Genomic DNA, 12,205 nt, shown 5'->3' with positions numbered 1-12,205 from the left:
ATAATAACACGTAGCTAGCTTTGGAAGTTTTATATGATTTTTTTTAAGGGTAAAGTACAAAAAACTACCTCAACTATTGGGGTCACGACATTTTCATACCTCATCTTTTAAAATTGACAATGTCATACCGCATCTTACGAATTTGTGACAATGTCATACCTCCGTCAATTTTTCTGTTAGTTTTTTCTGTTAAATGCTGACGTGGCAAAAGACGGGGACCACTTTCTATTAAAAAAATAATAAAAAATTATTAAAAACTAAAAAAAAAAATTAATATTTTTTAAATATTAAAATAATAAATAAAAGTAAAATTTGAAAAAAAAAGGGTAAAGTACAAAAAACTACCTCAATTATTGGGATCACGACAGTTTCATACCTCATCTTTTAAAATTGACAATGTCATACCGTATCTTACGAATTTATGACAATGTCATACCTCCGTCAATTTTTCTGTTAAGTGCTGACGTGGCTTGATTCGTGACCTACTTTCTATTAAAAATTTATTAAAAACTAAAAAACAATTATTTAATATTTTTTAAATATTAAAATAATAATAATAAAAAGCAGGAAAAAAAAAACCCTCATTTCGTCCCTCCCCTCCCCCCTCCTCCCTCCTCTCTCCTCTCCCCATCTTCATCTTCTTCCCCCACCTGCAAATCCCAACAAAAAAAAAAAAAAAAAAAAAAATCCAATTTGTCTTCCCCCCACACCCACACTATTCTCCTTCCTGCAACCCAGAAAAAAAAAACCTAGATCCCGTCGGCGGGAAGATGAGTGCGCAGAGAAGGTGGAGGATGGGTGCGGAAGAGGATGTGGAGAATGGATGAAAGTGGTGGATTTGGGGTTTGATGAGTTTTCAAAAAAAAAAAATTTTCCTTCTTTTTTTTCCTCTTCTTCTTCTTCCTCCTTCTTTCGCAGGGGGAGTTGATGGTTTAAAAAAAAAAAATTTCCCTCCTCCTTTTTTTCCTCTTCTTCTTCTTCTTCCTCCTTCTCCTTCTCCTTCTCCTTCTTCTTCTTCCGCAGGGGGGTGTTGATGGGTTTTCAAATTTTTTTTATTTTTTCTTCCTCTTCTTTTTCCTCCTCCTCCTTTTCTTTCTCTTCTTCTTTTTCCTCCTTCTCCTTCTCCCTTCTTCTTCTTCCACGCCGACAGGGGGAATTTTTTATTTTTTTTTTCCTTCCTCCTTTTTTTCCTCTTCTTCTTCTTCTTGTTCTTCTGCAGGGGTTGTTGGGTTTTCAATTTTTTTTTTTTTTTTTTTGGGTTTGCAGGTGGGGGGAAGAAAATGAAGATGGGGAGAAGAGAGAGGAGGGGGGAGGGGGAGGGGAGGGACAAACTGATGGTTTTTTTTTCCTCTGCTTTTTATTATTATTTTAATAATTAAAAAATATTAAATAATTGTTTTTTAGTTTTTAATAATTTTTTAATAGAAAGTATGTCCCGAATCAAGCCACGTCAGCGCTTAACAGAAAAACTAACAGAAAAATTGATAGAGGTATGACATTGTCACAAATTTGTAAGATGCAGTATGACGTTGTCAATTTTAAAAGATGAGGTATGAAACTGTCGTGACCCCAATAATTGACATAATTTTTTGTACTTTACCCCTTTTTTTTAATTTTACTTTTATTTATTATTTTAATATTTAAAAAATATTAAATATTTTTTTTTAGTTTTTAATAATATTTTATTAATTTTTTAATAGAAAGTGGTTCCCGTCTCTTGCCACGTCAGCATTTAACAGAAAAAACTAACAGAAAAATTGACGGAGGTATGACATTGTCACAAATTCGTAAGATGCGGTATGACATTGTTAATTTTAAAAGATGAGGTATGAAACTGTCGTGACCCCAATAGTTGAGGTAGTTTTTTGTACTTTACCTTTTTTTTAATCTATTGGGAACATGATTTGATATATTAAGTGTAATAATATCTTTAGTTTTTTTTAAATTTTTAATCAATTGCATTATTACATTTGCTGTACCGAACTGTATTTCTAACATACTAAAACATTCGTCGTTTTATAGACTTTAAGCTAGTGGATGGGGAATTGTATCATCTCCTGACCAACACACAAGGGCCGTTAGATTTTGATCAAACGACTATAATTAGGGGGCTTCCTAAAAGTTATAATAATTGTAGCATTTGGATCAAAATCTAACGACCCTTGTGTGTTAGTCAGGAGGCTTCTGAGCTTGGGCTCAGGAGAGGATCCAATTCCAGTGGATGGTATAGTATAATATTCATAAGTAAACTTTATTTTATTTTATTTTATTTTTATCAAATCTGCAAACCCTGTAATGTGTCACCCATATAAAATAAACACGTTAATCAATACTTAACTAATAATTCAATCATCAATAATCTCATATAATTTGTAAAATTTAGTATAAATGGTTAGCCTTTCTAGCATTGCATGTTTAACACAAATGTGATTTATCGTGTTTGAAAAAGTGAAATTTGTTGGTTCATTTGGCAAGCAGAATTTAGTGAACACGTTTACGTACTTGCATGTATCTGAATATGCAAAAACAAACTACAGGAGCCAAAAACTCCACTTCACTTCACTTCACTAAACTTTGATCATGCCTTTTGGTCATAAACTAATTTTCTCCCAATAATCAGATATTAAAAGCTCATATATCAGTTTTTGACCTACACCGCAACAAAGAATTAGATACTCAAAAAATGAACAGTCAGATTTGAGCATTGAGAACCAACTGCTATAAAAATTAAGAAAAAAAAAAAAAAATCATACAACTCCATCATCAAACCTTTTATACATGCAAAGCCAAACCCTTGATCAAAATTATTATCTACTGTCATTAAAAAAATGGGAAAATTAGAATGCTTTATATTTTTTCTATAGTTGTTAGATTAAACATTCATCCCTTTTAAAGATTTAATTAAGGTGCTTCGATCAATTACTACCTCAATCATTTTCTATTTATTTAATTTCTATGTTCTTCATTTAAATGCATTTATATAGAGGCATAAGGTAGCTTAGCAACTACTTGCCTATAATATAGAAATTTAATTTCATCAATCCCCTTCTATGCATTCAATGACATTTTTTAATAAAATAAAATAAAAAATTAATTAACGAATTCCTCATCTAAAAAAACTCTTTCTGACACACCCCAATCGAGATCAGGGCATGCTAGCCGTCACGTGGAAGTGACGTAGCCATGTGCACAGTGCAGAAGCTAATAAAATAATAATGAAAATAGTAATACGAATAAATAAAAACTAGCATACAACCAGTAATAGAAACAAGTGCTAGCGTAAGTGAGACACAAGTTCAGAGCATAAGCCTAAAACAGTCCAAATGAAAATGATGCGACAACAGTGCACCCGAAGGTGGCCCTACGCTGGTGATCGTCTGTCAGAAATGCCGGGAAGCCCTCTGGGAAACCAACGAACCTGCTAAACAACTAGAACCTGGAGGGGCGCAAAACAAAAGCGTGAGTGGGCAAAAACAAAGCTTTTAACAAATACGTTATAACCCTTCGCCGTAAAACCTGTATACTTCCCAGAAAATAGATATACGTATATATATATATATATATATATATATATATATATATATATACACCAATCATGCTCAAGAATATGCCATGCCAAAACCTCAAAATGAAAATGCAAGTGCTCAGGTGTAAATCATATTGATAACATATAATCTGGCAGCCGGAGTCACCTAACGTGACATGTACGGCTGCATCTATAGCTCAAGTCTCAATCTCACTATCTGGACCTGCACACGAGTCGGAACCACCTAAAGTGGTCTGTACGATAGGCCTGGGTGTAATACATATATACGCTCTAGTGCTACGATCACGTGAAGGCTGGGCGAATAATCGCGGGTCACCTACGAGTCGGAACCACCTAAAGTGGTATGTACGACAGGACTGTGCACCTAACTTGGATCCAAGCTGAGGTGTGGTGCGGGAGGTGAACATCACGTGAAGGACTGTGCCCTACTCTGGGCGGGAGCACTAACACCGGGGGTGCAGGTTATGAGCTCTCTAAGCATCTCGAAACATTACTGAATGTAAACATAAATAACACCTACCTGGCACTTACCTGTGCATCCACAACACCAAATATGCATATAAATATGTATACGATTAATAATGCAACTAACAATGCATAACCAACAATAAAATAATGCATGGCATATGGCAATTAACAATTCAAATCAATTTATGGGAAAATATATGTATATAGGTATATACGGAAAACCAAAAGCCCACTCACTGGTATGTGGAAGGGTCGTAGCCCCCCTGCCTCGAGTGACCACGCTCGTCCTCGGGATAGGTATCACCTATATGCGAAACAACTACAAAAACGTCAATTTTAAAGCACATAACCAACCTTTAGAAATAACTTCTCATACAATGCTCAAATGGGGTGTATGAATACACCAACGTGATCTACTCAACCTCAGGAACATCCCCATATTTTTAAAATAATTTTTCACCGTCGCACGCGCCCCCACGCGCCGGCCACGCGCAGGCATGTGCCTGGCACGCTGACGGCGTCAACTGACGCCATAGGGAATATTTCGTCAGTTTTAACAGATTCCGTTAACGGCGGCAGGAATATTCTTTCAGACTTGACGGAATATTCCGTCATCTTCTCCGGCGTCGTCGCCGGCGCCAGAAAATCAGGAAATTTTCAAACTTCGATATCTTCTTCATTTTTCATCCAAATTTCACAAAATTGGTACCAAAATGAAGCTTAGAACTAGAGGAACACAATCATACTACTTTCAAGGAAAAACCACGAAATCTCACCTGCAAAAACACCCCGATTCCGGCCAACCTCAAAACTCGTGATCCCGACGTCCAAAACCTTCAAACGAACCACCCCGAGCCTCTTAGGGACTCACCAAGCCTCTTACAAGCTTGAAATTCCCTAAAACGTGAGAAATCACGTGTGCATGAACAGTACTCGAAATCGGACATCGTGGATTCGACGTGAAAACGAAGGTGTTCTTACCTGAAAATGGTATGGTTGGACTCCTACAAGCCTCACGAGCTCGAATGTGGTCTTGGTTTCCTCGATCTGTGAATGTTTAATGGGATTTGGGTGTGTGTCCGTACGAAGGATAGAAAATGGGAAGGGAAATGGGGCTCGGGACATATGCAGGGAAACAGCAGGAAAGGTTGGGGGGGTGTGTGGGAAGATGTGTGTGGCCTACAACATGCCAACCAAACTCAAAAACAACCAATAAACGTAAAGAAATCGAACTAGGGGCAATTTCGTCTTTTCACGCGTACGTTTTTAAATTTCTCGGGACGAGCTGTCACACTTTCTATTAAAATTGTCTCAATAAAAAGTCTTCAATACATATTTTTTGCCTGTATAGATGTATAAAAAATATACTTAAAACTTATGGTACATTTGAGAACAAAAGTATCGACTTTTGGTACGTTTAGATTTCAAATGTACCAAGAAACCAAATGCACCAAAAATTCAAATGTACTATAAAACCAAATGTACCCATTGTTAAGTAACCCTTTTCGTATGTTTAGATTTCAAATATACAGAGAAACCAAATGTACCAAAATTTCAAATGTATCATAAAACCAAATGTGCCCATTGTCAGGTAATCCTTTTGGTACGTTTAGATTCCTATTGTACCAAAAGACCAAATGAACAAAAAATCTCAAATGTACCACAAAACCAAATGTCTCTATCAGATAACAATTTTGGTATATTTACATTCCAAATTTACTGAGAAATACAAAAAATCAAATCCACTGTAAAACTAAAAGTGTCCGTATTATAGGTACCTAGACGTAGCTATATAATTAAACAAATCTTTATTATGTGTTGGGTCTTCTAAATAATAAATTTTGACAATTTTTTTTATAAATATTCTACCATATTCACAAAAAAAAAAAAAAAAAAAAGTAAAAATTATAACAAACAATAAAAAAATGCATAGAGATGGATAATAAATGCATAAATATAGGGTTAATAGGAAAAGAAAGAAAAAAAGAAAACGAAATGCCCAGGAGAAGTCGTGAAAAACTAAAATTCTAAACAAAATTGAACTTATGTGAAAAACTGAAATTAATAACCAAAATATTAGAAAAATGTTTGATCAAATTTTCAAAAAGAGTGTATATTTAGTCTAAAAAATTAAAAAACAAGGCGCTTATATCAAAACGCCCCTTAAAAAAATTACGTACATACAAAATTTCAATTCAATTATGCAGCTTAACAAAATTGCTGTTACGAAATCTTTTCATCACTTGCCATACATGTGTATCACTTCCACACTCACTAGTATTTACATAATTTTCTTTCTTTCAGCTATCTCCTTATAAATTTCAAAAAAAAAAATTCTCAATCAAATCAACTATATCCTTGTTTCATTTCAGCAGGGGGCAGAAAGCTCTCCATTGTCAAACCCCATATATTAAAATCCACCTCATCAATCTTCCACGTTTCCTCCATCTCCCTCTTGTGGTTTGCAGACTGCTCACCATATCTGAACACCTTAACCCTAGTCCTCCCACTGTGAGCAATGTTGACGCCGTCCACGTACTTGTAATCTTGCATCACCGACTCGGTGCTTGTCTCCCAAAACACATCCGTGTCGTCCCCTTTGTTCTTCATGCTAAGCAGCCTCGAGTCCTCAAATTTCACCAGTAGACCCGATCGCTGGCTAAAATATCCCCATATTGTGTGGTGAATTATCTCATAATTTGGACCACTCTGTGCCTCACGAATTGCTGGACTTGTTTCAAGCTTTAGAATGAAGCAATCATCGTCGTGGATGATCTTCTCACCAATGCACATTGCATCTGCGAATAGATTGGCCGTGGCCCTTGGATCCAAACCCTGCATGTGTTCATGTTCATATCACATTGTCAGTGCCACGAAGTAAGTTAATCACTCAAGAATTGTCAAGAAATGTAAAAATCCTACTTGTATGAACAAATTCTCTGTGTGAACGTACTAATGGGTTTTGAATAGATTGAGAACTTGAACGGATTCAAGTAGATGAGACTAGGTTTTTGATGGTCGAGCTGGCTGGGAGTAGACTTTGTGCACACCATTTTCACCTTCTACGCTCTCTTCATTCTGACATTTGATTTTTCTTTGATTTATTTGTATCCGATAACAAGAGAAGTGTACATAAAGTGAAAAAGGGCGTGCACAAATCATTTGGAAAAATATATTTATTTTCATAATTATGTCCAAAGTAAATAAGAAAATGTTGAAAAATATGTGTATATATATATATACCTGCAGAAAGCGACGCAAGGGTCTAGGAGGGCCTTGGGAGACGGGTGCTTGTTGGTTAGAGGAATGCCTCCATGAAAGCTTGCCATTGCTTCCACAGATGACCTTGCAGCCAGACACAACAAGCTCTAAGCACCACAAGTCCGGGTTCTTTTGCCACAGCACGAAACCACCCCTCTCGTCTGATCTCCTTTTCACCTCAACGCTCACGTCCCCTTGGTGAAAATCCGATGCACTGATCTTAACCTCGCCGGTCACACACATGCTCTTCACCGAGTTCAGTGCTGGTTGCCCTCCCGTTGCGGCTGTGTACTGTTGCACGATGTATTTGGCTGTTGAAGCTTGCTGTCACATATTGAGTGGAATTATGTGATTATTTCAAGCATAGGAAGTGATCTTCAGATTCTCATTTTTTTTCATCTGCACTCAGATTCTCATTATTGAGTGGAATTATTGCTTGATGTATTTGGTTGTTAATTCTTCTCTCATTTATGGACAATACGCAAGTTCTTTATGTACTCATTCGAATGAATTGTCTCAACTCTTCATTAGTTTGAGATTTTATCAATAACATTAACATAACAAGTAAAGATGTTAGATGCCATATAACCATTCATTTTCACGTAACAACAATAGAAATCCGTAACAAAATATAAGTAAATAATAACTATCAGATGGATTGATGATTCTTACAATGGAAGAATCTCTAACTGGACGATGTACAGAATGTCCCAATTGAACTTGAAGAGGGATGAGAGGAGAACCAACAAGGTAAAGCAAAAAGCGCAGCTCGTTTAAGCGTCCGGCGATGACCGGCGCAGACCATTTGTCAGAAGTTTGAGCCTTCATCCACGTTAACGTGTTTTGCCATCGCAATTGCACATTGCTTCCCATACTCGTGAACATCTCTTCTGGTATGGGGACCTCAAGAACGGTCTCGAGGCCATCTTCTTTATCAATATTTGGACAAAGCTTCCTCATGTGTATTATGATCTCATAAAAGAGAGAAGGTGAAAAGGAAAGTAAAAAAGAGAGATACTTAGAGTCAAGGGCTTAATTAAAACGCCTTTCTCTCCTTCCTCAAACCTGATGAGGGAAAAGAGGGAGCTATGTGGAGAAAGTGGGGATGATGAGAGGATGGGGGTGGCTGTGAATTTGCCAAAGGTTCTCCTTGCTTGTAGGTGTCATGTGGGCAAGATTTATAGATGGATTTGATTTTTTTAACTTTCTATTTTAGGTGCATAATTAAGTCATATTTTTTAATCTAAATTGAATAACATATAATTATGTTCTTACTGGTAAAAAAAAAGGTTTCTTAGGGTGCGTTTGTTACACCTCCTTAGGTGGGACTAGCTTAGACTGGCATAAGTAGGATTATAATCCTACGTTTGGTTTGGTCTTGGACTACAATAAATGAGACTTGTCTCGACTAGGAGGTTGTCTTCACTTTACTAAACCCCGTTTAAGAGTCCCGAACTTTCGCATGGTATTAAGTAGGACTAAAATGAAAAAGTGGCCGACATCTATGAAGAAAGTTGAGGTTCCACCATATACCAATTGGCAATATGGGGAGTAGCCCAACATTTTATAAGCTCATGCAAGGTCCATCCTTCCATCAATGTGAGAGTCATTCTCAACACACCCGTGTGGTGAATTTTTAAGTCTGACATGTGGACAACACAACGGGATGATGTGAAGCGCGTGTGGCCGTTTGGTTGCTCTAATACCATGAAGAAAGTTGAGATGAAGAAAGTTGGGGTTCCTCCATAAAACTAATTGGTAATATGGAGAATAGCCCAACCTCTTATAAGCCTATGCAAGGTCCCTCATCTCATCAATGTGGGATTCATTCTCAACACGTCCCCTCTAGTGTGGCCAACCTCTTATAAGCTTAACACGTGAACAACACAATGGGGTGACTGGAAGCGCATATGACTATTTGGCTTCACACGTGAGACAACTTGCTCTGATACAATGAAAAAAGTTGGAGTTCCTCCATAAAACCAATTGACAATATGAGGAATAGTCCAACCTCTTATAAGCCTATGCAAGGTCATTCTCTCATCAATGTGAGATTCATTCTCAACAATCTAGACCCAAGCTTACGCTTGCTAAACCCTAACATCCAGTCCCTGGGCTTCACCATCTTTCTCCTGTAACGCTGTCACCGTGGCCAAGCAGTTGCTTTTCCATAGCCTGAGCCAAAGGGGCAACTGTAGCTCACAGCCGACACAGCCACACCGACTGCCTAAATCTCAAATTCCAAATACCAAAATTCGAAAAAAGAATAATAAACTGCTGCACCAAATCGTGCATATGAATGAAGTTTTGATAGCTTCACACTTCAAAACTGGCTAATTGAATAGAGAAGTTACTATTGAATTCGCGAAATTAGGATTGACAACGCAATAACAGAGCTGTGAAACATTGTTGAAGACTTGCAATGGCAATCCTTTGCTCCAGTCATCTCTGCAAACAATTTTGAGTGGAGAAAACAAGTTTGGGGACGAAGAGATGAGAGAGACAGAGGGGAAAAAAGGAAGATAAGGAGAGATTGGGACAAAGCTAACAAGGGGGAAAACGAGAAGTTTCTTGAGAGAGTAAAGTTTTTCTAAAAAAAAAAAAAAAAAAAAAAAAAAATTGTTAAATTAATAATAAAGTATTATTAAATATGTATTAAATAATATAATATTATAGAATACTTTGTTAATTATCAAATTTTTAGTCCGCCACTACATCAAATACTTCAGTCAGTTAGTCTAGTTTAGTTTATTCTAAGCCAATCTAGCTTAGCCCTTGAAGCTAGTCAAATCCGAGATAGTCAGATACAACAAATGCACCTTTATAGTCTAACATGGCCCACTTGAACAATTGTATATCTGTGTCTTTAAATCCTTCAAATTACAAAGTATTCTTGTCTTCATGTATGTGTTTTAGTGGTTTTTATTTTATTTTTTATTTTTTTTACAAAAATACTATTTTTACCATATTTTTCATACCACATTTGTATCATTTCTCTAATATAGATGAGACCCACTTATGTTAGTGGGCATATCTCTATTAGAGATGTGGTACAAATGTGGTATGAAAAATATGGTAAGTACAACATTACTTTTTTTTAAGAGACGTAAATGATTACGATGTAAAAAATGTTACTATTACCATAATTTTCAGACCATAGTTATATCACCTTTGTAATAGAGATGAGACTCACATGTGTGTGTGAACCCTACTTCTATTAGAGGGGTAGTACAAATGTAGTATAAGAAATATGGTTGCATTACTCTTACGATGTTACAAAATACTATTGACATGGTAAAATAAAAACCCCAACAACCGCTCTCTCTAGCATTTCTTCTAATAAAACCTAAATCTCACAACATCATAGCCGCTGATCCCAACAGCTATCTTCACCCTCCTATAGTACTTCTTCTCGTCTCTCCATTTCCCTTCCTCCTACGGCGTTACCCCTTTCCCTCCCATCGCCATCTCCCATCTCCCTCATTTTGGCTTTCCATGCATCATTTATGTGTTCTCGTCTCTACTTGCTTTTACTTTGCATTTCTCCTACTCCCATTCTCTCTCCCACATTTTTGCCGACAAATCTCCAAAGTTTGTTGGGAGTTTTCTTTCCAAAACCAAGTATGCCTTTGAATTTGGCCCTGATTCGTGGTTATGGGCAGATTTGTGGTTGTAGGGGGTCGGATTCACCTTCTACAACTTGGTTTCCATGGTGCATGTGCGCTCATCGGCTAACCCACAACTGAGCCGTCTTATCTGAATAGATCTGTGATAGCTCTTTCGATGGAGGTGACAAATCTTCCTAAAAGCGGTGGCCCTCACGATGAAAATGAGTTGATTAGTGGTTTCATACGCCAATTATCTAGTTAATTGTTTTGTGATCTGTTTTGTGACTTGTTTTGTGGTTACTCCGATAAGTTATTGTAGCCTTACAGTTTTAGTGTTTGATGTGGCCTCGCTTGTTTTAGTGATAACTTTGTGTGATTATTCAATACTAAACTTGTTGTGTCTATCGTCTATGCATTAAATTTGTATTGTTTGTCGTTCGTGTTTATGGTAATTGTTGATGGTAGCCATTTAGGAGTTTATCTGATGTGGTTGATGGGCAAATTTCTATCCAATCAATATTTGGTCAGTGAAAAATATGTATCCATAATGACACCTTTTTGTATTGTTTGATTTTAATTAATGAATCACTCTTTTGTCGCTTTTCAAAAAGGAAAAAGAAAGTATTAACCTGGTGAAAGAATTATTGACAAGATCGATAACAAAATGTTCTTGTCTCTATGTATACATCTATACAAAGCTTCACCTAATATGCTCTCCAAATTCTTATATTGTAAATTGCTACCATTGCTTTTTGACTGCATTCCAACACCGTCTGTAACTTCAATTTTAGAATCAAATCACAAGTGTATCTATAGAAAAGCATTTTCATCTCTTCCAAAGATCACTGTTTTAGTCTTTTCTCTGACATGCAAAAATACAAAAAAAAAAAAAAAAAAAAAAAAAAAGGCCCAAGCGACCACAGAAATGCTTGCAAACATATTGAAGAAGCTTAAAGTTGCATTATACAATTACAATCGGTAATATGGGAAGTAATTTTACCATTTATAAGCACATAAAATTAGGGGTGGGCAAATGGATCCTGGACCCACGGGTCGGTGCTGATCCATACGGTTTGGGGCGGGTCTACAAATTATAAATACAAAATGGGGCGGCCGGGGGGGGGTAGATCTAGGTAAATAACGGGGTGGGTTGGTTCTAGAAATTGGAGAAAACGGCCCCCCAGCTCGGATCGTTGATTTCCTACCTTATTAAATCTATACCATCTATTCTATCCATCATCCTCTCTATCTCTCTTGTTCTCAAACCCAATTCACTCGACTCAACTCTCCCCTCTCTAGAATTCGAGCCTCGACCTCGAGG

General features: G+C 36.8%; 1 protein-coding gene across 1 annotated transcript; it reads right to left on the bottom strand.

The window, feature by feature from the left end:
* Positions 1–6,192: 6,192 nt before the first annotated feature.
* On the bottom strand, positions 6,193–8,428 carry LOC137748547 (uncharacterized). Its single transcript, XM_068488715.2, has 3 exons — positions 7,949–8,428; positions 7,259–7,600; positions 6,193–6,850 (listed from the first exon to the last, which is right to left on the bottom strand). The coding sequence occupies exons 1-3, from the start codon at positions 8,234–8,236 to the stop codon at positions 6,362–6,364; spliced, it is 1,119 nt and encodes a 372-aa protein (XP_068344816.2). The 5' UTR covers positions 8,237–8,428; the 3' UTR covers positions 6,193–6,361.
* Positions 8,429–12,205: the final 3,777 nt, after the last annotated feature.

The sequence above is a fragment of the Pyrus communis genome, chromosome 2 (genome assembly GCF_041283825.1).
Source record: "Pyrus communis isolate YQ-2024b chromosome 2, ASM4128382v1, whole genome shotgun sequence".
Classification (NCBI taxonomy): Eukaryota; Viridiplantae; Streptophyta; class Magnoliopsida; order Rosales; family Rosaceae; genus Pyrus; species Pyrus communis.
The sequence above is the reverse complement of the archived record's forward strand: the minus strand, read 5'-3'. Positions and strand labels throughout refer to the sequence as shown.

Coding starts and splice junctions, on each gene's coding strand:
- LOC137748547 (XM_068488715.2), bottom strand. CDS start 8,236: ATGAGGAAGCTTTGTCCAAATATTGATAAAGAAGATGGCCTCGAGACC. Junction 7,601..7,948: donor CAGTTAGAGATTCTTCCATT/GTAAGAATCATC, acceptor AATATGTGACAG/CAAGCTTCAACAGCCAAATA. Junction 6,851..7,258: donor CCTTGCGTCGCTTTCTGCAG/GTATATATATAT, acceptor GAACACATGCAG/GGTTTGGATCCAAGGGCCAC.